General features: G+C 39.4%; 1 protein-coding gene across 1 annotated transcript in view; it reads left to right on the plus strand.

Moving 5' to 3' along the window:
* The window catches only part of BLTP1 (bridge-like lipid transfer protein family member 1), a 245540-nt gene that overhangs the window by 18865 nt on the left and 205232 nt on the right, over positions 1-21443 (plus strand). Inside the window, exons 3-6 of the mRNA XM_084626089.1 lie at positions 11484-11613; positions 16684-16800; positions 18737-18815; positions 19544-19608. Coding sequence (XP_084482215.1) covers positions 11517-11613; positions 16684-16800; positions 18737-18815; positions 19544-19608 — 358 coding nt within the window. The 5' untranslated portion in view covers positions 11484-11516. The remainder of the gene's footprint in view (positions 1-11483; positions 11614-16683; positions 16801-18736; positions 18816-19543; positions 19609-21443) is intronic.

Genomic DNA, 21443 nt, shown 5'->3' on the forward strand with positions numbered 1-21443 from the left:
GGAACATCCACTTTTGAGACAAATCGCCTTGCCATGGTCACAGAAAAATGCCAGAAGAGAAAGGAAAGACAATGGTCACATAGCAATCATGGCCCAATCGTGCCTTCCAGCACCACCTGCAAAGTCTGCCAATGAGCCTGTGGCTCAAGAATCTGACTCTTTAGTCACCAAAGGACCCATGAAAAACAAAACTTGTAAAAGAGATCAGCCTTGACATCGAGGGATTGCCAACAATTCACAGAGGGAACAATATCATGCACAGAGAGAGGTAGTCTCTTGGGTAGGTATGTCTCAAGTCAGTTGTTTTACAAATCATACTCAACATCTTAAATGTCACCAGGGTACCAGTATGCAGCCAGTGTAAATCATGGAACAGTGCTGGTCTGCTCCCAGTGATACACATTGCTTAAGTTGGCAGCTGTATTTAACATGTCTGGTGTAGCCCCATATAGTTCATATGGCAGTAGTTTAATGTTGAGGAGTCAAAGATGTGGATAATGGTAGCGATGTCTGCATCAGTTGGAAAACATCTCTACCTTTATGGCCAAGCACAGATGAACAAATTGTCTTGGTCACTGCTGTAATATGATGGCCCAGAAGCTGCTTGTGAGCTAACATCATCCCTATGTTGTAAACTCAGGAAATTAATAGTATCACTCCTCTGATTGAGGGTGTTTGTTCTCTATCTGTGCCATCTACTTCAGGTGCTTTTGCAGCCAACCGTTGTTACTTCAATCTTATTTAGTTTGAGCTTTGGTCGGTTTGCTCCCATCCATGCTCCATTATTAGTTGATATGCTTGACCGTAGCATGTAAATCAAGAAGAAAGACCTCTAGAAAAGAAAGCTAGGTATCATCTACATACGGAAAAAACCTCATCCTGTGCTTTGTCACTAATCCTTCTAATAGTCACATATACGCATTAAATAGGAAGGGGTGATAAAATGGAACCCTGCAACATTCTACAGTTGGGAGCCCTGGGGAAGCATGTCAGCTGCCCACAGCTACCCTTTGTATTATCTCTCAAAGAGAAGACTGAAGTCACACACAAGTAGAAGTCGAGTCACCACCTCATTATTAACACTGAAGGCACATGACAATTGGAATACCTTTGTCCATTGTCAGATCATTGACTAGCACAACCAGTTCAGTCTCCATGCCAAACCCTGGTTTATGTACACATGGAGAAGCAACAAGGAGATCTGAGTCATCTATGTATTGAAAATTGTCACCGTAATCTTATTCACAATTTTAAGATGGAATATTAGATCTGACAGAAGTTGTCCATGTCAGTGTCAATTCATGGTTTCTTAAAAGGCCACACCATTGCTTTCTTCAGTTAGGCATTCTGCACTCCTTAAAAATGTTAATCTCAGACAACATTAGAGCCAGCACTTTCCCATTGGCCTACACCATTAAAAATATTCTTTTGCTTTTCACATTTCACAAAATTTTACTTTCAAAACAAAACAAAACTTTATACTGCAACCCATTGGCTCCTGTACCAGATTTCCACCACCAGCACATTAGTGTTGTCTCCACTTGCTGCATACTTAAGTCAGGTGACCTTGTAGGATATCTACAGGTCTTCCATAATTTCATCCTACAGCTTTATCCCACTGGTAGGAGAGTCAGGAGAGGGAGACTGTGTGTATGCGGGGAATTATTATAAATGATTTGTGTAGCAGTTCTCGTCTTAAAGTTAAAAATATTTGTAATGCACTGTAGAATATTTTTCGTACCGTTCTGAAAGGTTTGTAGCACAGTATAATACCATTGAGCAATTGGGTTTGCCATTGTGACACTATTTGTTACCAAGACATTGTAATGTAACAAAGGTAAAACCAGCTATTATTATTATTTTATTTTTTTTGCTTATGTCGTCTGACTTTCCATTTCATTGTTTGCTGATCTTTTCTCCCCTCCTGTCTGGGAAGATAATGTAGTGTCTTCTCCCAGAATCAGTACTGAAAATAGATTTTTTTTTTCGTATTCTCCATCAGAAGAGATATTAAAGAAACTGGTAGCTGTTTCTCTTTGTGAGACTGAGCCCATGTTTTTCTAAATTTCCAGCAGAGGCTCTTGATTGGATAGTTAACTGATAGTATAGGTAATGTAGGTGGGGGGAAAAAGAAAAACCTGGGTAAATCAAGTGTTGATTCCCAAGTTAGGCTATTTAAAATACCCACTATTGCAATGACTATATGAAATGTTATCCTCTCAATAGTATTAGGTTTCATATTCATTAATTTTTGTTGGAGAGTGTCAAAAATCTCATAAAGAAGGGAAAGTAAGACTGCTTGTTAGCAGCTGTCCTTAAAGAAATAAAGTAGTATGACGTTGGCAAAAGCTAAAAGAGATAACATTAGCTGTGCCTTTTTAATATTGCTTTTCCTGTGAAGAAAAGCAAGTTTATGACCAATAACATGAGAGGAAGGCGGGAAGGCAACTGAAATTACAGCTCAAGAAAAATATTGCTACATAACTACTAATATTGAGTAGTACTAGTCCTCCCTGTTAATGACATCTAATTAATGTAATCCAAGGTAGAGGTGATTTATATGTAAAAGGCTTTTGAACACGTGCATAGGTTTTGTCTTTGGGAGAAAGACTTTTTGGGAAGACAGACTTGGGTGAGATGAATTTAATTGCTGTTTTAGAATGTGTTTTACACAGAAATATTTGGCCAATCACTGATTTGTTTTTTAAACTATTTTCTTTGAGTTTTTTAAAGTATAAAAAACTAGACATAATGTAGATCAGTTTTTTACGGGGCTGCATGTGGTCGAGTGATTACAGCAGTAGGAAGTGGAATTCATTGATTCTGTTCCCAGCTCTGTCAACTTTCTCTGTGACTTGAGGCAGGTCAGTTCTTTCTCCCTCTCTCTCAGATGCTGTAAGGCTAAGTTTACTGTCTGTAATGTATTTCGAGATCTTCTGATGAAAGGCTTGATATAATTGCAAAATATTACTACTTGCTAAAGAAAATATCAAACATATGTTACAACACTTTACACTTTCCTTTCAAAGTGCTCTGTGACCTTTAACTAATGGGCAATATAAATAGAATTCTCTGTGTATACTTGTAAGGATGGTAGGCAGGCAAATTATTTCCATTTATAGATGGGGGGGTGGGAACTAAAACACAAGCATATTCCCCAAGACTGGAGTCCTGGTCTGTACCAGAAACCGGGACATAGTGTAACTCACATACCTCCTGGATGTAGTGTTCTGTCCCATCTAGTGGCACTGAGACTACTGAGAGAGAGAGAGAGAGAGAGAGAGAGAGATAAAATACATCTGCTCTACAGCCTTAGCGAACAACCATTTGGCTTTTAGCTCATGTGGTAGAGGCTCATGCACTAAGCTCCAGAAGTCCCAGATTTGATCCTGCCTGCTGACGGCCGGGCTCTGTTGGTGTTACATCCCGGCTTTCAACAGGGAAGACTCTGAAGCTCAGGATGCGCTCCCTTGGCTAGGGGAAGTGTGTAACCCACACACCTTCTGGGTGTGGTGTTCTGTCCCATCTAATGACATTGAGACCACTTAAAGAGAGAGATAAAATGTGTTTGCTCTACAGCCTTAGCTAACAGGCAGTTGGCTTTTAGCTCATGCGGTAGAAGCTCATGCACTAAGCTTCAGAGGTCCCTGGTTCGATCCTGCCCATCAGCGACCGGGGTCTGTCGGCGTTACAATTGCTCTCTTTGTTTTGTCCATGACGCACGTTGCAAATGGCTATTTTTCCATTGTTCATGGGCAGTAAATTTCTTGAGTCCATTTTCTTAATTCAGTGAGCACAGTGTATATTAACAGACACACTTACAATTTTTTAAAGTTCATACCCTGCAGTTCCTTTTGGATTGTGCACTGCTCTGGGATTCCTAGGTAGCAAAAGTAGTCAAGATTATCTCATTCTTACCTTTTTCTCTTGGATGCAGGCCTTGCCACAGTTTAGTTACTTATGTCTGTCATCTCCAGGTTGGCTTATAGCAAAGCGCTTTATGTGGGGCTACCCTTGAAGATTACTCCAAAGCTTAAGATACCTCTTACCTGGTAGTGCTTTTTGTGAAGAGCATATTAAATCTGTGCTCTATGGACTTAGCTGGCTACCAGTGGTTCCGAGTGCCTTTTATAGGCTGTCAGAGGTGGTTTTCTATAACCATACCAGAAAGAAAAGGAGTACTTGTGGCACCTTAGAGTCTCTAAGGTGCCACAAGTACTCCTTTTCTTTCTGCGAATACAGACTAACACGGCTGTTACTCTGAAACCTATAGCCATACCAAAATCAATCTTTGTGTTTTACCGTGACAGTTGAAATCGGGTGGGATGGGTTACGGTGGAAGATCCATCTTCTTAGATTAGTCAGAACCTGTACTGTGGAACGTGCTTTGCTCCATCAGTCTGAAAAGTCAGTTTGAATATCAGGGTATGTTGCAGGACCTATCTTTTTACTGAAGCTTTGTTTGAAGATGATGGTTTAAATGGTTTTGAGCTGGTGAAGTTGATTTTAGAACTGAGCTTTAGTGACTGAATTATGGTAGGTGCATATGTAATTAATCAAAAATTAAATACTGATTTTGTGGTGATAGTTGTATCAGTGCAGTCAAAATGTTGTATAGGGCTCTCCTGTCAAATTAACCACGGGAGAGGGCCAGAGCAGAGCAAAGCAGAGAGTTCACCTTTCGGGGAGTCCTTCACCATAATGAGCAAAGGGGCGTAGTCTCCAGAACCTGAAGAGCTCTCAAAATCCACACAGGTCTTGGACTTTCTGAATACCATAAGGATGGTACTGCCAGTGCAGTCCACTTCCTCACTGTACCTTGAGGTACAATCCTGTTAAGAGCAGACCCTTGAGGCAGTGCGGTTGTGCATGTCTTGCAACTTGAATCACTGACTAAATGACACACTGTGTCTCAGTTTAATGAATGCCTTGCAAATAATCAAATATTCAATTTGATAAAATATTGATATTAAAAATAAGTTATAGCCCTTCTTGATACAGGGACTGTGATGGGGTGTATAAAGCCCACACTACATCTGAAGGGGTTAAAGAGCAACTCTGGGCCCAAATGACCTTGGCCAGCCACGCCTGCAGAGCATGCTCCAGCTGGAGGTGAGCTTAAAAGAGAGACAGACAGCTCAGAAGGGGGCTGACAAGGCAGGGAGAAGGATCTGCTCTGAGAACTCCTCAGGAAGGGGTGGGGGGAGAAGAGTAAGGACTTGGCAACTAAAGGCCTGGCCCCCTAGCCACTAGGTGATGTGGCCTGTGAGCATTGGCCATTATAAATGCGCAGTGTAAAAACATGCAAGAAGGCAGTTTTTGTGGGAAGTGAAAGTATAGGGGAGTGTGCTTTTTGCTTTGCATGCACTTTCTTCTTGGCTTAACATCTGGTAGTTATTTAACTTTTTCAATATAGAGGGATTTAGTAAAATCACAACCTAAATTATTAAGAATTTTTTTGTAAAGACTGAATTCTTCATTATACTTTTTCACTAATTATACATTACGTTCTTTACTCAGCTTAGTCCCTTTTCATTTGCTAATCCTCGTGAATTTAACACATTACTGCAATATATGGGGTTGCAAGGGTTGACGGGTGTTTAAACTTGAACAGCTTTTATTAATTTGAATAAAAAAGCTAAACTTTCCTACATCATTGGATTACTGCAAGGACCTTCCCTTCAAATCATGTTTACATAAAATAAGTATTATAACTGACCAAACATACCCTTTATTTTTAAATAAAACTGAAAAGTGTGAGTCATTGTAAAATCAACTTCTCTAAAGGAGTGTTAAATTATATTTAACATTAGTCATACAGTTTAGGTCTTGGTAAGTAATGCCAGAAAACTACAAAATTTAAGTAATTAAAAAGTATTTAACTAGTTGTTCTTAAACCTAGATAGCAGTGAAGTAACTTTACAGTTATTGGGCTGACTTTTCCCTTGATGGATGATTCTTAGTAAATAATTGAAATGTGTTAGAGCAGGGGTGGCCAACCTGTGGCCCCGGAGCCACATGCGGCTCTTCAGACGTTAACAGGCGGCTCCTTGTCTAGGCACCGACTCCAGGGCTGGAGCTAGAGGCGCCAACTTTCCAGTGTGCCGGGGGGGTGCTCACTGCTCAACCCCTTGCTCTGCCACAGGCCCTGCCCCCACTCCACCCCTTCCCACCCCCTCCCCTGAGCTTGCCATGCCCTCACTTTTCTCCCTCCCCCCCCAGAACCTCCTGCACACCATGAAACAGCCGATTGGGAGTTGCGGAGAGGGAGAGGGAGGCACTGATCCACTGACCTGCCGGTGGGTGGGAGGTGCTGGGGGTGGGAGAGCTGCTGAGGGGCTGATGACATGTTACGGTGGCTCTTTGGCAATGTAAATTGGTAAAGTTTGGCTCCTTCTCAGGCTCAGGTTGGCCATCCTTGTGTTAGAGGTTGAACTTGCATCCACTACTTTAGTAGAAACAGGAAAAAGCCTTGCACTTGTGTTTTTTGAACTGTTAGCTTAACTAAAACGTGGTTCTAGTAGATTAAATGAAAACACAGTAGATGTTGTATAAGGCACTCACATTACATTATCTGATATTTAGGGTTGGCTGTTGCCTCAGGCTGTATCGTGAAGGGTAGTAATGATGCTACTTCTGAAGAGTTTTAAGCTTCTAAACTGTTGGCCTGCATTATATTTAAGTGTAATGAGTGGAAGATAGGGCTGGCTGAACATATGGAGGAGATCCTGTTGAATCTCAAAATGCTCTTTAGTTATATTAATCACTAAATAGCCTTCCTTCTCAAAATTCTGCTCCTACCTCATGCATCCCCAATACTCATCCTCTTTGGAGTTCTGCTAAAATGTAGATATATTCGTTTCTAGGTAGATTGCCTTATAATAATAAATAATATATTTTTACGTCTTCCAATTTAGAATCTTAATCTGCTGAATAAGAGTTAATTAAGACTCAGCAACCCCCTGAGGTATGATATGGGTATATGCTTATTCTCAATAGACAGATGGAGAATTTGAGATACAGAGAGGTAAAGTGAATAGCCTAAGATCTAACATGTCAGTGACAAACCCGTGAACAGAACATAGATATTCTGACTTTCGGTCCTCTGAATGAGCCAGTAGATTGCTAATCCAGGCGCAACAATGTTCTCATGTTGGTAATACTGTTTTAAAGGGCCAGAGATTCATTCAGTCCTGACAGATTATATTTTATTTTTGTTTTGTATTCATCTTTTCTCTTGGTTGATTGTTGAGCCATGTACTCTAGTAACATTAAATATGTCCACTGCTTGAGTAGCTTGCTCTGGTGAGTGATTTTTCTTCTTCCTCTAGATTAATTCTTTCTTGTCCTTTCTGTCAGTCAACATGTCTTTTCATACTAGTGAAACTGAAAATAATCAGAATGACTAATATTCTGCTTGATTCTTATAGACATGGAGTGCGTATGTTACCTAGGAAGATTGATTGGGAGGTAACGAATGGTCTAGGTTTTGTGACAGACTTTGATGTCTCTGACAAAGGTGAAAGATCTCATTTCTACACTGATTTTCTTGAAACATCACCTCATTACATGGTCACGTTGCACTGTGTAGCTATAAAACTACTTTGAAACTCTGAAATATTGATTCTGACTTTGAGATGTAATTCAAGCTCTCTCAGCTTCAGAGTTCTTATTTCAAAAATTGGAATGTGCTGCGTAATGTCCAGAAGTGGTAGGCTTTTATTTGTGTCAGTTACCTCACATTTAAATAACCTGTTTTCCTGATTGCAAATAACTTCTCCAGATACACTAGTTGTAATGGGTCCATGTTTCCAGCATATGACTGGTGGGAACGCTAATAGCTTTGCAGTTTTTGGACAGGTGCATTCTGTTTTCCTGGAAAGCCATCAGTTTGCATTGGTCTCTGTAGAGAGAAGGGGAAAAGACAGTGTGGCAGATGTGAAACACGGAATATTTAAAGATTGTTGTATCCGCTTTATAAGTGTTATATGTATCTTTATGGCTTGCTAGTGATCATATTTCTGGCTCAGTGGGTGAGTTAAATGGATGTCCTGCAGGAAGTAAAATCAATGATGGATAATTAATGCAAATACCTAATGCTGTAACAATGTAAATATCAAGTCTTTTTTGAAGTTACGCCCTCAAGGGAAATAGTATATACTGGTTTGACCTGGTTCAAGAAGCCTAAGAATACAAAACACTTGAAATTGCATAAAGTGACAGACCTGATCTGAAGAAGAGGGTCACTTGCACTTGATCCAAGAACTGACTGAGTCTTTGCCCAGGGACAGGCCCTGTAGGAGGGTCTGAAGTACTTTAGTCCTGACAGTTTAGGACTGTCCTGTTTTCTCTATGTGGAGGTTGGGTGACTAGAAAGCTAGACATGCATATAAGCTGTTCATTTGTATGATATGTTTTGTCTGTAATGCTTTTGTTCTGAATAAATAGTACTTTGCTTCATAAAATCAGACTTCATGAGTTAATCACAGTAAATTGCAGGAGCCTGTAGCCTAAGACCCAGGTCTAGCTCCCTGAGAAAAGGGACTGCTAGAGGATTGAGACCTAAGAGGGGGGATCCTTGAGGAGGCCACAAAGGGGATAAAAGTGCTACTAACTCAGGAACTGTGACACACAGTCCCTGTCCCTTGGAGTTTATGGTGTATGCTGGATAGAAAGCTGAGGCAATAGTCTAGATGATAATTACTGGTGGAGACAGTGCAGCTAAGTACTATCCTGATGGGGTGTAGCATTATTTCTATAGCTCAGTGGGTTCTTTTGAGGCAGTAAATACCACGATGCCTTACATTTTGGCGTTTTTGTTTTATCCTTTTTCAGTTTGGGAAGTGTTTCTTTCAAGTATTGGTAGTGGTGATTCAAATGTTAATTGCCAACAGACAAAACCCAGGGGAGAAGTCATCGCTTTTAACCCATTAATGGAGCTCTTTCTGATGTTTTCTGGTCTGCATATTCAGGAGCTTTCCACTGCAGGATGCTGTGAAGATTGTCCTACCTCTCAAGGCAGCAGGAGTTTCAGTACTGAAAACATTAAGTTGTCCTAGAGAAGAAATGCTTATGCCAGGCAGCACTGAAAGACACTACTCAGGGAAAATAAAGCATGAGCAGATACTAAGGAGATAACACATAAAGCAATCTCCCATTGGGATGTCTTTCCTCCCTTCTCCCCCTGATATACCTCTCTATGCGCAAATGTAGTTAGCCTAAGGGACTGGAATAGATGATCTAAGTATTAGACCATGTTGCCATGGCATCTCCTCTCAGCTCCCGCCCATGCTCCCATGTGTATCCATCCATCTAAGGAACTAGCTCTTTTGTCCATCCACTAGCAATCATTGCCTTGTTCCTTTTCACCTTCCATGAGAAAGGGGTCAAGACAAAGCATTTCTCTCCCCCAGCACATGGAATGTGAGGCAGCCTCTGTGGCAACCATCCAACCAACTTCCTAGATGATAAGCTTGCTAGGAGCACACATCTGAGGAAACTTTGTCTTTTCCTTCTCTGCACCTGTGTATTAAGGGTGCTGCCATGACCAGGCCTCTATGTAGGGAGAGGTCTAGTGTTGGAAGAGTTGTAAACTTCCTATCACATTAGTGCGTGTTGGTAACTCTTGATGCACTCAAAGCGTGATGGCTATGAAGCGCTTGGTGCCTCTCAAGGGATGCTTTCTAGGACAGCTTTCCAGGTTGTTTCATGCATGAAGCTTTGGGTTGATGAGACTTGGGAAGGGAAAAATCTCTGGAACAAGATCTTTCAGCCTTCAGGTAGCTGAGCATGTCCGCTTGTGTGCATACAGATCCTGATTACAGGTGCCTGAATCTTCACATGCTTGCTCATTTGGAGCTTGATGTAGACTAGCGAAGTTGGGCAATTTTGCATACATGTAACTGTGCACTCACCTGGCAACTGAAAACCAAGCTGGGGGTCTTCAGGGTTGGGGTCCCAGTCTAGGACTCTAATTTCTGGGTTGGAATGAGGGACTGAGAAGGGAAAGGCATGAAGCCATCTTCTATCATATTACATTTTTAGAAAGGGAGGAAAAAAAGAGAGGGAAGAAGTCTTGTCTTCATGGCTGCCAGGCATAACTTTCCTGAAAAAATTATGGTTTACAGGCTTGATTTTTTTTAAAACATTTGGTGTTCAGTTGTACACCTGCTATGGAAAAGTAATCACTGAATGGGTGTGCAAATGGTCAGAGATGCATTTAACTGGTGCACATACACTTTGGTGCACCTGCCTTTTTGAAAGTTGAACTGTGCATTTCTGTTTGGCATTATGGATTTAAGAAATTCAAAGAAAAGTCATGTAATATGTTTCTGAGCTATTATATGCCTTAGTGCTTAGTTGGTGTCTTGAGGCACAGTGCTGAAAGCGAATAGATTTTTTTTTTTTTAATTCACCTGGAGAGTATACTAATCCCTGTGAAACATACAGTCTGTTACTTAAATCTGCTCTGAACGCAACACTTTGTAGAAGTGAGTTTCCTATGTGTAAATGTGAAAGGTACAGTCTCTCTTATCCACATTTTCTTGTAATGCTTTCCTTGTTGTGGGTTAACTAATTTTAGTATATATTAGTTGCCTTTACATTGTGGAAGGATAACATTTTGTGGTGTAACTTGTACACTTATACGCTTGCTAGCTACTAGATGGGTCCTCAGTCTTGCTACCCTGTGTGGGAGAACATAGTTCATGACTTGGTTCATTTCCATTTTGGCAGAGGTAGAGTGTGCTCAGAAAGTATACTCATTGTAGCAGGAAAAAGCACTTTGTATTACTCAGTAGTGGCTCCGCAGCAGACACCAGAGTGGCTGAAAAGGTAGCTAGGAATCACGATGAGGTTAAAGGGAAAACATTTTGGTGCTCTGATGCTAAAGTTTTTGAAATAGTCTTGGCCAGTTATCTTCCCAATCCTCAGAAAGTAGGTATATGGGGAACTCTACAATCTTGTACGAGGTTGGTCTGCCTTGTATGGGGTAGAGCAGTGGTTCTCAAACTGTGGGTTGGGACCCCAAAGTGGTCACAACCTCATTTTAATGGGGTTGCCAGGGCTGGTGTTAGACTTGATGGGGCCAGGGGCCAAAGCCCAAGACCAAGCCCCACTGTCCAGGGCCGAAGCCCAAGCCCCATTGCCTGCGGCCAAAGCTGAAGCCTGAGTCCCACCGTCTGGGGTGAAGCCCGAGGACTTCATCCCTTAGTGGCGGGGCTCAGGTCACAGACCCCGCATCTGGTGCTGAAGCCAAGGCTTCCGTCCCCCTTCCTGGAATCGTGTAGTAACTTTTGTCGTCAGAAGGGGGTCATGGTGCAATGACGTTTGAGAACCCCTGGGTTAGAGTATGAATGTGAACTCTTATCTTCTGGGTTACGTGAGAGCTAAACCCTTATGAGTTCTTTAACATGGTTTTGTGTGGGAACTTTTTGATAGTTTTGCTGTGCTATGTTATTCAGTTTGGAATCTTTCTCTTTCAGCCCTTTAGACACTGATACAACAGCAATCTAGCAATGGAGCAAAAAAAAAATGACAGTATTGTCCCAAGTATCACACAGTTGGAACACTTTTTGACAGAACACGACTCCAATGTTGTTTGGCTATTAGTTGGTAAGTTGAATATATTCTGGTTTTGTTAAATGTTTTTTTGTGAATCCATTAAACATACTTTTCTAGATAGTACTAGATACTTTTCCTGTAGCTCAGGAAAGCTTATGCTCAAATTGGTTAGTCTCTAAGGTACCACAAGTACTCCTTTTCTTTTTGTGAATACAGACTAACATGGCTGCTACTCTGAAACCTGTTATATAGCATCTGTTACCCAGAAAGATCCCAAAATATTTGAAGATAGAAGCCCCTTCATTCACCATGCAGCTGTTTAGTAGCACCCAGCAACACTACTACACAATTTAAGAAGGAAACAAAGAATTGTTTTCAATATAAAACCTCAGGGAATTGGGCCTGGTTACTACGGTTAACTCTCCTCCTATTTCCCACCTCCCTCCAAAAAGAAAAGTCTCTGTGGGAACTTTACTGATAACAAGAAGTTGGGAGCACAATTTTATATCTTATATCTGGAAGAAGGCCTCTCCAGTAGCAAAATACCTTCTACTACCAGAGAGTCTAAAACAGCTATTTGCTATGTTATGTGTGTGTGTATATATTATATATATAATACACATACAGTATACACACACATGAGAGAATGCAGTACCATAAAATATATTTCATTTGACCTGTTATGTGGAGGAATGACTAAGTTTTCTAAAAGATTTGAAAGTAGTGGTCTGTGTTGCAATAAGTATATAGTACAGGATGCACGTATGTGTCTGTCACATAATATAGTGCATATATACTAGGTAATTGGCACAAGCGTAGGGCAGTCACATTGTTCTGGAATGGGGAAGCCATAGGTGTGTAATGCAGGTTACTCAAGTGAGTGACAATAAAGCCTCTACATCACACCAAACCATAATGGGAGCATTACTGCGTGTTACACAATACAATGGTGATGCAAGAGCATAAGCACCAACCTCAGGACAGACTGTTAAAAGCCAGGGCACAAACCATGAATTGGTTGTGAGTTCTAAACTTAAATTTCACCAACCAAGTGCAAACTCCAGAGGCACTTGAACAGCCTTAACACAGAGTCACAGATGGTCCCCTTCAGTACTCCAGTCTGTCTTGCCATCCAGGTGAGTATATCTCTATGGTAGATGGCCCATTACACCAAGAATCACAGCAAAATATTCAGGTTACTTCTGATCCTGAAGGACCAGTTCCTGACACCAGGTCACCTGCGCTTTAGGTCTCTCACCAAAGACCAGGCCAGTCCCATAATAAACTAGATGAAGATTTATTAAATTGGAAAAGGAAATTAGAGAGTTATTCACATAGGTTTGGTATGTTGGAAGTAAATCCAACTCCTAATGGAGATGGTTGAGTGATTCTGTGTGATTTAACTCTTATCTGGTAACAACAAACTGGTCTCTGAGACTCTATTTCCAGGTGTTGTGGTGAAATGTACAAATGTTAATGACACTCTTGTGGGAATAAATATATTACAGCTGGTATGTGGGTATGTTTTTGTATTTTTTGCTGGAATGTTATTAAGCACTAAATTTTCTGAGGAAATTATTATTAGTGTTAGAAGGTAAATACAAAGCAAGCAGTTCTTTGCAATAACTCTAAACAAAAATGTTGCTTTTTTGTTTACCTTTGTACTTAATTTTAAAATGTATATTTTGCCCATTATTGTGAGATCTGGGTACATAAAATAAAACAAAAGTATTGCATGCAATGGACACAGCTTAAACCCACTCATGCCCCTAACTGTCTTGGTCAGTAGATGAAGATACAAATGCACACTAAGGAAGAGCTGCAGTTTGTTTGTTTGTTTTTTTTTTGTTTTTTTTTAAAAAAGTGTCTTCAACCAAATCTTAAAATTGCCAAATTTTGGTTCTGGAGGATTGTAATAAGGAATGAATTACAGAGCTGAACATTCTCTGCTAAACTTTCCTCCCCATTTCCAGAAGTCCCCTTGGAACAGACAGCAAAACTTTCCTGTTGATTGCAGCTAATAAGGTAGAAATTGCAAAGATGCAGTGATTGCCATTAAGAAAGCTGCATAGTCACTAATGTACTGCAAAACTTGCACTGCATATTAATATTTTACATTTAAATCTTTCACTTAAAGGTCTCAAACTGGTTTACAGTATTTGTTTTGTAGTATGCAATTTTTAATTTTTTTTTAACATAATAAGTTGCTTGGAACTACACTTCAACAATTTCAGCGTTTGAGGACAGTTGCAATTCACAGTTCACTGGTTAAGTGTCTCATTTATGTAAATTAGTAATTTGCATAAAAATCCTTTGTAATCGGGGTTAATTGCAATTGGCCTCCATTTATTCATGAACTGTGGAATTCAACTTTATAATGTTTCTGTGAACTTGGCATAGGTACTGGAAGTAGGGGTACGGGGGGTGCTACTGCACCCCCTGTCTTGAAGTGGTTTCCATCTTATACAGGATTTACAGTTTGGTGCAGTGGCTCTCAGCACCCCCACTATAAAAATTGTTCCAACACCCCTGGAACTTGGTGCAAATGATGCTTCAGTTATCTTCATTTTTATCTTCATTTCATTATCTTTCATTTTTATATTCTTTAATGTTAAGGGGCCTGTCGTTCTGATGGTAAGAACTGAACTTGGCAGGTAAAGGGGAAAACACTTACAGATTAAAGTAATTTCAACCACTGATTTAAAAAAGCTTCCAAAATTTGCCTATTTAAAACACTAAGGACTAGAACCAGAAAGCCCAACATTCACATCCTCAAAACCCCTGTTCAGCTGCTGCCTAACTGTGTAGATGCCTAAAATCGCACGGTGCCTACATCTCCACCTAAAAATCTGCCAATGAGTGTGCGCATTGCCACCTCAGTCCTGATACTCTGTGCCTATCGCATGCCTCCCTCTCCCTCCCCCTGTACCTCCAGTTGGATCTTCAGACAAAGCATTACCCCACCCATCTCACCTGCAGAACCCAGTCTGGTTACCTCTGAGAATGCCTACTGGATTGGAGGAGAAGGGGTGTAGCCTAATCCTAACCCTTCAAAGGGAGATAGGCGCCTCTCTGGTCCCGATTTAGGCACCTATCTCTGCTTGGGATTTACAGCTGTGAATATCTTCTTGAACTAAAGTGTTTGAGCTCTTCTAGAAAAAAATGGCAGCAGTAGGTACTGGTGCTCCCCTTTATAATCTTTAGGCCAGTGATGAGAGCACTTTACTATATTGTAGGAGACAGGGTTCAAATCCCTCTTCTGCCTGATTTGGAGCAGGGATTTCAACCCATGTCTTCTCCCCTCTCAGGAAAGGGCCCTAACCACTAGGCTATGTATAAATAAATGACACTAATTGGAACAGGAACTTGAACTTAGGTTCTCCCGCATCTCAGGTGAGTGCCCTAAACATTGGGCTATAGAGTCACTTTTCCTCTTTCTCTGGCCCAATGAATATTTAATTATTTATACAAAATGGAATGGCTTCTACAGGAGAGATTCAGAAAGACTCATTCCAGAATCTAGCAGTTAGGACACTATCCTGAGAGGGAGAAGACCTGGGTTTAAATCCTACTCCAAATAAGAAAGGGAGGGGGATTTGAATCTAGGTCTCCCATGTACTTGGTGAGGGTGCTAATCACTGGGCCTAAGTGTCTAAGGAGGTGGCGAGAAAGGGCTTAGGAGCCTAACTCCAGGAGATTGTTCATGGCTTGAATCCCATGGGGAGATCGGTGCCTCTCTCCTTTGTCATTCCTATTGGCTAGATTAGGGAGCTCCCTGCTCAGTTTGCTGGCATTTATGGATCCCATTCTTAGAGGCCTAACTCTCCCCATGCCTTGTGTAGGCACTTAACTCTGCTCTGATCCTTAATTTCATTTGTGGACCTATTTTTTTTTTATTGCTCACTTTTGAATATGCTGTATAGTTTTGTAACCATCATTTTTATGTGCGGAGGTACACTGAGATCACTCAAAATATAAAGATTATTTGGAATTGTCATCAGATGTGAAATCCTGTTCTCTGGCTGCTGCTTAATGATTCTCTCTATATTATTGATACATGGAACCCAAAGACCACAGCCTATCTTCTCCTTCTCTTCCCCTCTTCCCATATAAGCTATTTAAACAGGTAGTGAAGAAGGGCAACAATGGGTACGTTGTTTAAATTAATGGTAAGAGCAGGAAGTTAGGGGTCCTGGATTCTGTACTAGTACTAGTTTCTGCTACTAAAACTCTGACATTGGGTAAGTCACTTAGGGCTCATCTACACTGCCCCACAGTTTGGACTACAGTGGCGTGAATAGCAGTACACACCAAAGTGCTGTGCCGTAACTCCCCCATTTGGACACTGCAGTTCAAACTAAAAATTTCTTAGTTTTCTGTGAACTAGGAATCTTTTAGTTTCTCTCATCCAGTTTTCCTTCTGGAAACTTTGTGAACCATTTTGACTAGAAATAGGTTACTTGATTTTAATCAACTCATGTAAAAACTACTTCTGGGACTAGAAGACCTAAATTTATTTTGATTGGCATATTTCTAATTGGATTGAAATTCCCATGATTTTTTCCATCAAATTCCAATTTCAAACTAATAAAACTGAGAGGTATCGGCCAGTCCACTGATTCTTATATTAGCACAAAGTACTACTGTGTGACAAATTGCTGGACTAAGATGTAAAGGCTGGAAATCATACGAGATGATGTGCTGAATCAGGGGCGATTGTAGCTTGGCTAGGACTTGTTTTCTCATTTTAGTTTCCATTTACTTGTGGATATGGCCACACACAGTTAGAGGAGACCATCAAATCTATGATGTTTTGTTTGGGTTGTGGGAAATGGTAGCTAATTAGTGGGTGATACTTTTCTACTATTGGCCAAATATTGTATGATAGTGGGAGTGAAGAGAGAAGGGCAATGGAGAATCTATATCTTCCCTCCTCCAGTGTTAAAAGCGCATGTGAATTACAAACATGTTTTTGTATGGGTTTTTTTAATTGGGAGGGGAAAATAGAGAGGAGAGGGGCATTGTTACTGGGCTTTGTATTTTGGTACACAATACTTTTATCGGGTCACACAAGTGTAACTTTAATACGAACTAAAACGAATATGTTAATCTTTTCAACAGCTACAATCTTGTCTTGTGGATGGATTATCTACCTCACTTATTATAATTCCCGAAATGTTGGACTTATTTTAACATTGGTTCTGAACAGATTATATAAACATGGCTACATCCATATTGGTAAGTTGTGGTTACTGTAATATGGGTACATGTGAATCTAATCATTATTTTTGATGATATTTTGTAGTTCATCCTAACATGACTTATTAAAAACTACAGGGTGCATCTTAAGTGTTTCTGTTTACTAAAGTAGTTTTCAAAATAACCAGATAGTTGATTTCAACAAACACATTTTTTCAACAAAAAAGTATTTGATGTATAACTCAGGATGTTTCTTAATGTAGGTAAAAAACCTAATCCCAAGTAAATTCCTGTTTTGAAATTCCTCATGATTTATGGTCAGTTCAGGTTGATTACAAAAATTATAAAACCCAAAGGTGCCATATTTTCATTTGTTAAAGAAATCACGTTAACTTTCACTGTTATCTTCCCCTCTCTTTCCAAAGCTACACATCACAATGCCCATTCTTCCAACTGAAGAAAACTGGCTTGGGCTCGCTCTGGAGCCCATCAGTGCTCCTTGTGAATCAACCAGATAAATTGTTGCTGACTGATATGAGGATTTTTTTTTTTCCTTCTCCCACCCTTGGGGCTGAGTGCACTGTCTCTGCAGTGCAGCTAGCTACTGCAAATCCAGAGCAAAGGAGTGGACTGGAATCTCAAGCTCTTATTTTGTGTGTGATGGTGCATTGTATTAATAAACTGGCGGACTAGCTAATCCTATTAATTCTTATTGGGACAGTAATATTTAGAATTTATACTGGTAAGGAACTTTGTCAAAACCCATTAACTCTCCTTTATTTTTTAAATTTAAAAACATTTTTATGGAATAAACCAGGTCAGTACAAATCACTTGGGTGCTCGCCCACATTACAAAAATATATACGATGCTGAGTCATGTAAGGTTTTATCACACAATCTGACTCTGATTGTCCTTTTAATTTTCTATCTACACTTCAATCTCCCAGGCCTCCCTCTCTGTGCTACTTGGAATAACTTGTCTTTTTAATCTTGGACTTGTTCTATAGCTACTGATCGTATATACAATGAAAATAGAAGCTAGAAAAATTGTATTAATCTACTGATGATTTAAGGAATCTGAGATCCAAAAATTCCAAACCATGTTCAAATCCAACGCTACTTATGACCTGTAGTGACTTCAGCACTTGTTAGATGAAGTATTTGATATATATGTTGTATTTTTAAAAACAAACAAACTCTGCAATGAAATTTGTATTAAGGGAAAGCAACTGGAGATAGCTATCCAAAATATGTGGCGTTCTTTTTAACTTTCGTAATCATCATGGATATTGGATCTCACTAGTCCCATTTCTGGACTAGCTGTGATTGGTTTGTTGATGTCATTTTAACACAAATAGGGTTTTTTATGCCTACTTTGCTTAACTTCTTGTTTCTAAGCAAGGTTAAAAAGGATTGGGGAGAATATATGGCCCATCACCACCCTGCTTTGTTGCAAAGGAAATTGAGCCATGCTGATGTGTCTGCTTTCTTGTTAACTCCTCTGTCCCCCCAAATGTTCAAATCTTCAGATGAGACTGCTAGACTTGAAGGCCTAGGCCTGAAGGCTGCTAGGTTTACTACTACCAGAAACTTGTGTGTATTTTATGGTGAATCTTAACTTTGTCTTGTCTTTCAATTATTTAACTTAACTATACAATCTGTAGTAACCAGTGATATTGATACATATCTTACATGTTCAAAATAGTCATTCCATCACTTTTCTCAAACTTAATGATATAGGCCTACATTTTTAAAAGTGACTAGTGATTTTTGGTTGCCCAACTTGAGACATCCTAAAGATGCTTGATGTTTCAGAAAGTTCGGAGTCCTCTACTCTCTCTGAAAGTCGTCTATAAGGGCAAAAACCAAGGCACCCAGAATCACAAGTAAACCTTTTTCAAGAATCAGTTGTTCCCTTTCAGAAAAAGAAATTAAACAGACAAAAGCCTTACATGAAGTCTTTCTTTTAAAATAGGTTCCTTTTCATTCTCTGTCCTGTCCGGAAAAGTCATGGTTCGTGAAATCTATTACATTACAGAAGACATGTCTATCAGGTACTTGTTTGTAAAAGAATTACTGTTCTGGTTCTTTAAAATGTATTTTTGTTCCCTGTTGGTAAGACTACATTAAGAAATAGCAGATCTTTAACATGAAACTGATTCTCGTTGGTAGGTATGGGGACAAACTGGTTCCCTCTTACAATTGCATAACCCCACTGACCCCCTTCTCCACTGTTGTTGCATTGTAAGTTGAAAAGTTCCAGTATCTCATATAAATCTAATAAAAATTATTGACTGTATTAAGAGAGTGCTTTTCAGAATATAACAGAAAATTCTATTCGCTAATGTCTCTTACTTCATTGCACTCTTAAGTTTTTTATAAAACAGTAAAAAGTAAAACTTTTAAAGTCCAAGTTCTATAAAATATTTGAAAGATCTATTTTAGCCAAGCAACTTACACTTAATTTTTTTCATAAATTTTAATAATTACATGAAATGTAGAGCAGGGGATGTTTTGGTAATTCTTTCAGCCAGAGGTCCAAAGCATTAAGAAGGAAACAAATAAGGGATTCTGAAAGTGAGGGTTTTTTTGTTACACTTGTGCATCTGCATAACATAAAGATTGGGCATTAGTTATTTGAATCTATTATTGTGATGCTGTTCATACAGTTTTAAGAAGGGAATCTTTCTACAATGTTTAAGGCAGTTTTTCAAGCTGCTGTACATAAAAGATCTATAAACTGTGTTCTTAAATTCCTATTTATGTAATTTATCCAATTTAGAATCCAAGATGGATTTATTATATTTCGCTGGTGGAAAATGTACAATCCAAAGCAGAAACAACATGGTAAGTTTCATCATAATGTTTCAAAGTTTGAATTGAGCTTTAGAAATATGTTCTCTTGGCATTGTTTGTTAGTCACTGGCTTTCTTTTGGAAGTATTTAAATTTACCATAGAGAGGTGTTGTCTTTAGATCAAGGTGGGACAAACAGGTGGTGATAAGGAAGCTAACACTGCTGTTGCCTTTGTAGTACCAGTTCTGTGGATAAACAGGGAACTTCCATTGTAGGGGTGTTCATCTGGCTCTTCCAAGTAATAACTGACTGTAAAAAACAGAAGGGGGAGAAAGTTGTTGAACTTTCTTTGGAGATGTTAGCAAGTCTTGTAAGTTTATAATGAATAGTATTAAAATCAAGTTCTCCTTACTGTAAAGGCTGATGACTTCTCACAATTATTCAATTAAGTGGAGACAATAGTACATAATTTTAAAAGGTGAAATACTTGTAACCTGTTCAGTTTACAAATTTACTTATTGGCTGCAGGGTTTCCACATAGGAGTTCAGATTGCCCTGCTTTAGATATTCCCATATCTAGCATTTTAATCATGTTTCCTCACTGGCTCAGGTCATGTTCAACAAATGCAACTGGAGAGTACTACAAAACTTAGAATGCTTCTGTTGGAACTTCTTTGGCTGAATTGTGCACCACTGTTTTTGAACACTTGTACAGAAAATAGCAAACGTTACGAACAGTGGCTCTTTTTCTGGCATTTTTAAAAGAAGATTGTTGATGTAATATCAAAATAACCTGAAGGAAATAGTATTCATTAAGTAATTTGATTTCCTCTTTAGAAAAAAAACTATGCTGCTGCCTTTTTTTTTTTTTTTTTTTTTATTCACGGTTGCTTTAGCAGAGCTGCTCTTTTTTTCTTTTTTTTCTTCTTAAAAAACAAACTCCTTCACCAGTTCGGCATATTCCACCTTTAAAATATGCTGACTACCTGACTAAATTGCAGAAGTCCAATAGCACATTACATTTAAAAATCTCTTTATTTTTGTTCTCGTGTAATTTGTTCTGGTGGCAGCTTATCACCCAGAGCGGTCTGGATACCTGATGGAGCCAGGCATGATTGCTGCATCGGTTTGTTCAAATCTGCAATAAAGTGAAAAAGAAATAGAGCTTAAGTTCTCCTGAAGGAAAATGTCTATGTACTACAACGCTTCTAAAAATGAAAAGTGAACGACCAGGAGCTTATATATCTTTATTTAAAAAAGAACAGAAATTCTAAATCTCTGTGTTCCTTCTGGAAAAAAATTCCCTGCATTTGTAAGGATTTAAATGTACTCAGGGAAGGCCAATCTCTAAATGGAGCTCCATTGGAGCTCTTAAGTTCCCTTGGGCTTTCCTTCCATCATAATGTAGATATCTGTGAAGCTCATAAACTCCTCAGACTTCCCGTTATGTTGAGAAGGTTTTATGGCTCTTCTGCCTTCTCAATAAACTTCAAGTCAACAGTATTCTATTCCCCTGTGACCCCAGGTTTCATACATTCATTCCTGCTCCCAGATCCACATTAGCCTCCTTGCTGACTCCTAAAATCAACAGGTTTCAGAGTAGCAGCTGTGTTAGTCTGTATTCGCAAAAAGAAAAGGAGTACTTGTGGCACCTTAGAGACTAACAAATTTATTTGAGCATAAGCTTTCGTGAGCTACAGCTCACTTCATCGGATGCATTCAGTGGAAAATACAGTGTGGAGATTTATATACATAGAGAACATGAAACAATGGGTGTTACCATACACACTGTAATAAGAGTGATCAGGTAAGGTGAGCTATTCGTTACAGTGTGTATGGTAACACCCATTGTTTCATGTTCTCTATGTATATAAATCTCCACACTG

The sequence above is a fragment of the Lepidochelys olivacea genome (assembly GCF_965140295.1).
Source record: "Lepidochelys olivacea isolate rLepOli2 genome assembly, chromosome: 4".
NCBI classification, from domain to species: domain Eukaryota; kingdom Metazoa; phylum Chordata; order Testudines; family Cheloniidae; genus Lepidochelys; species Lepidochelys olivacea.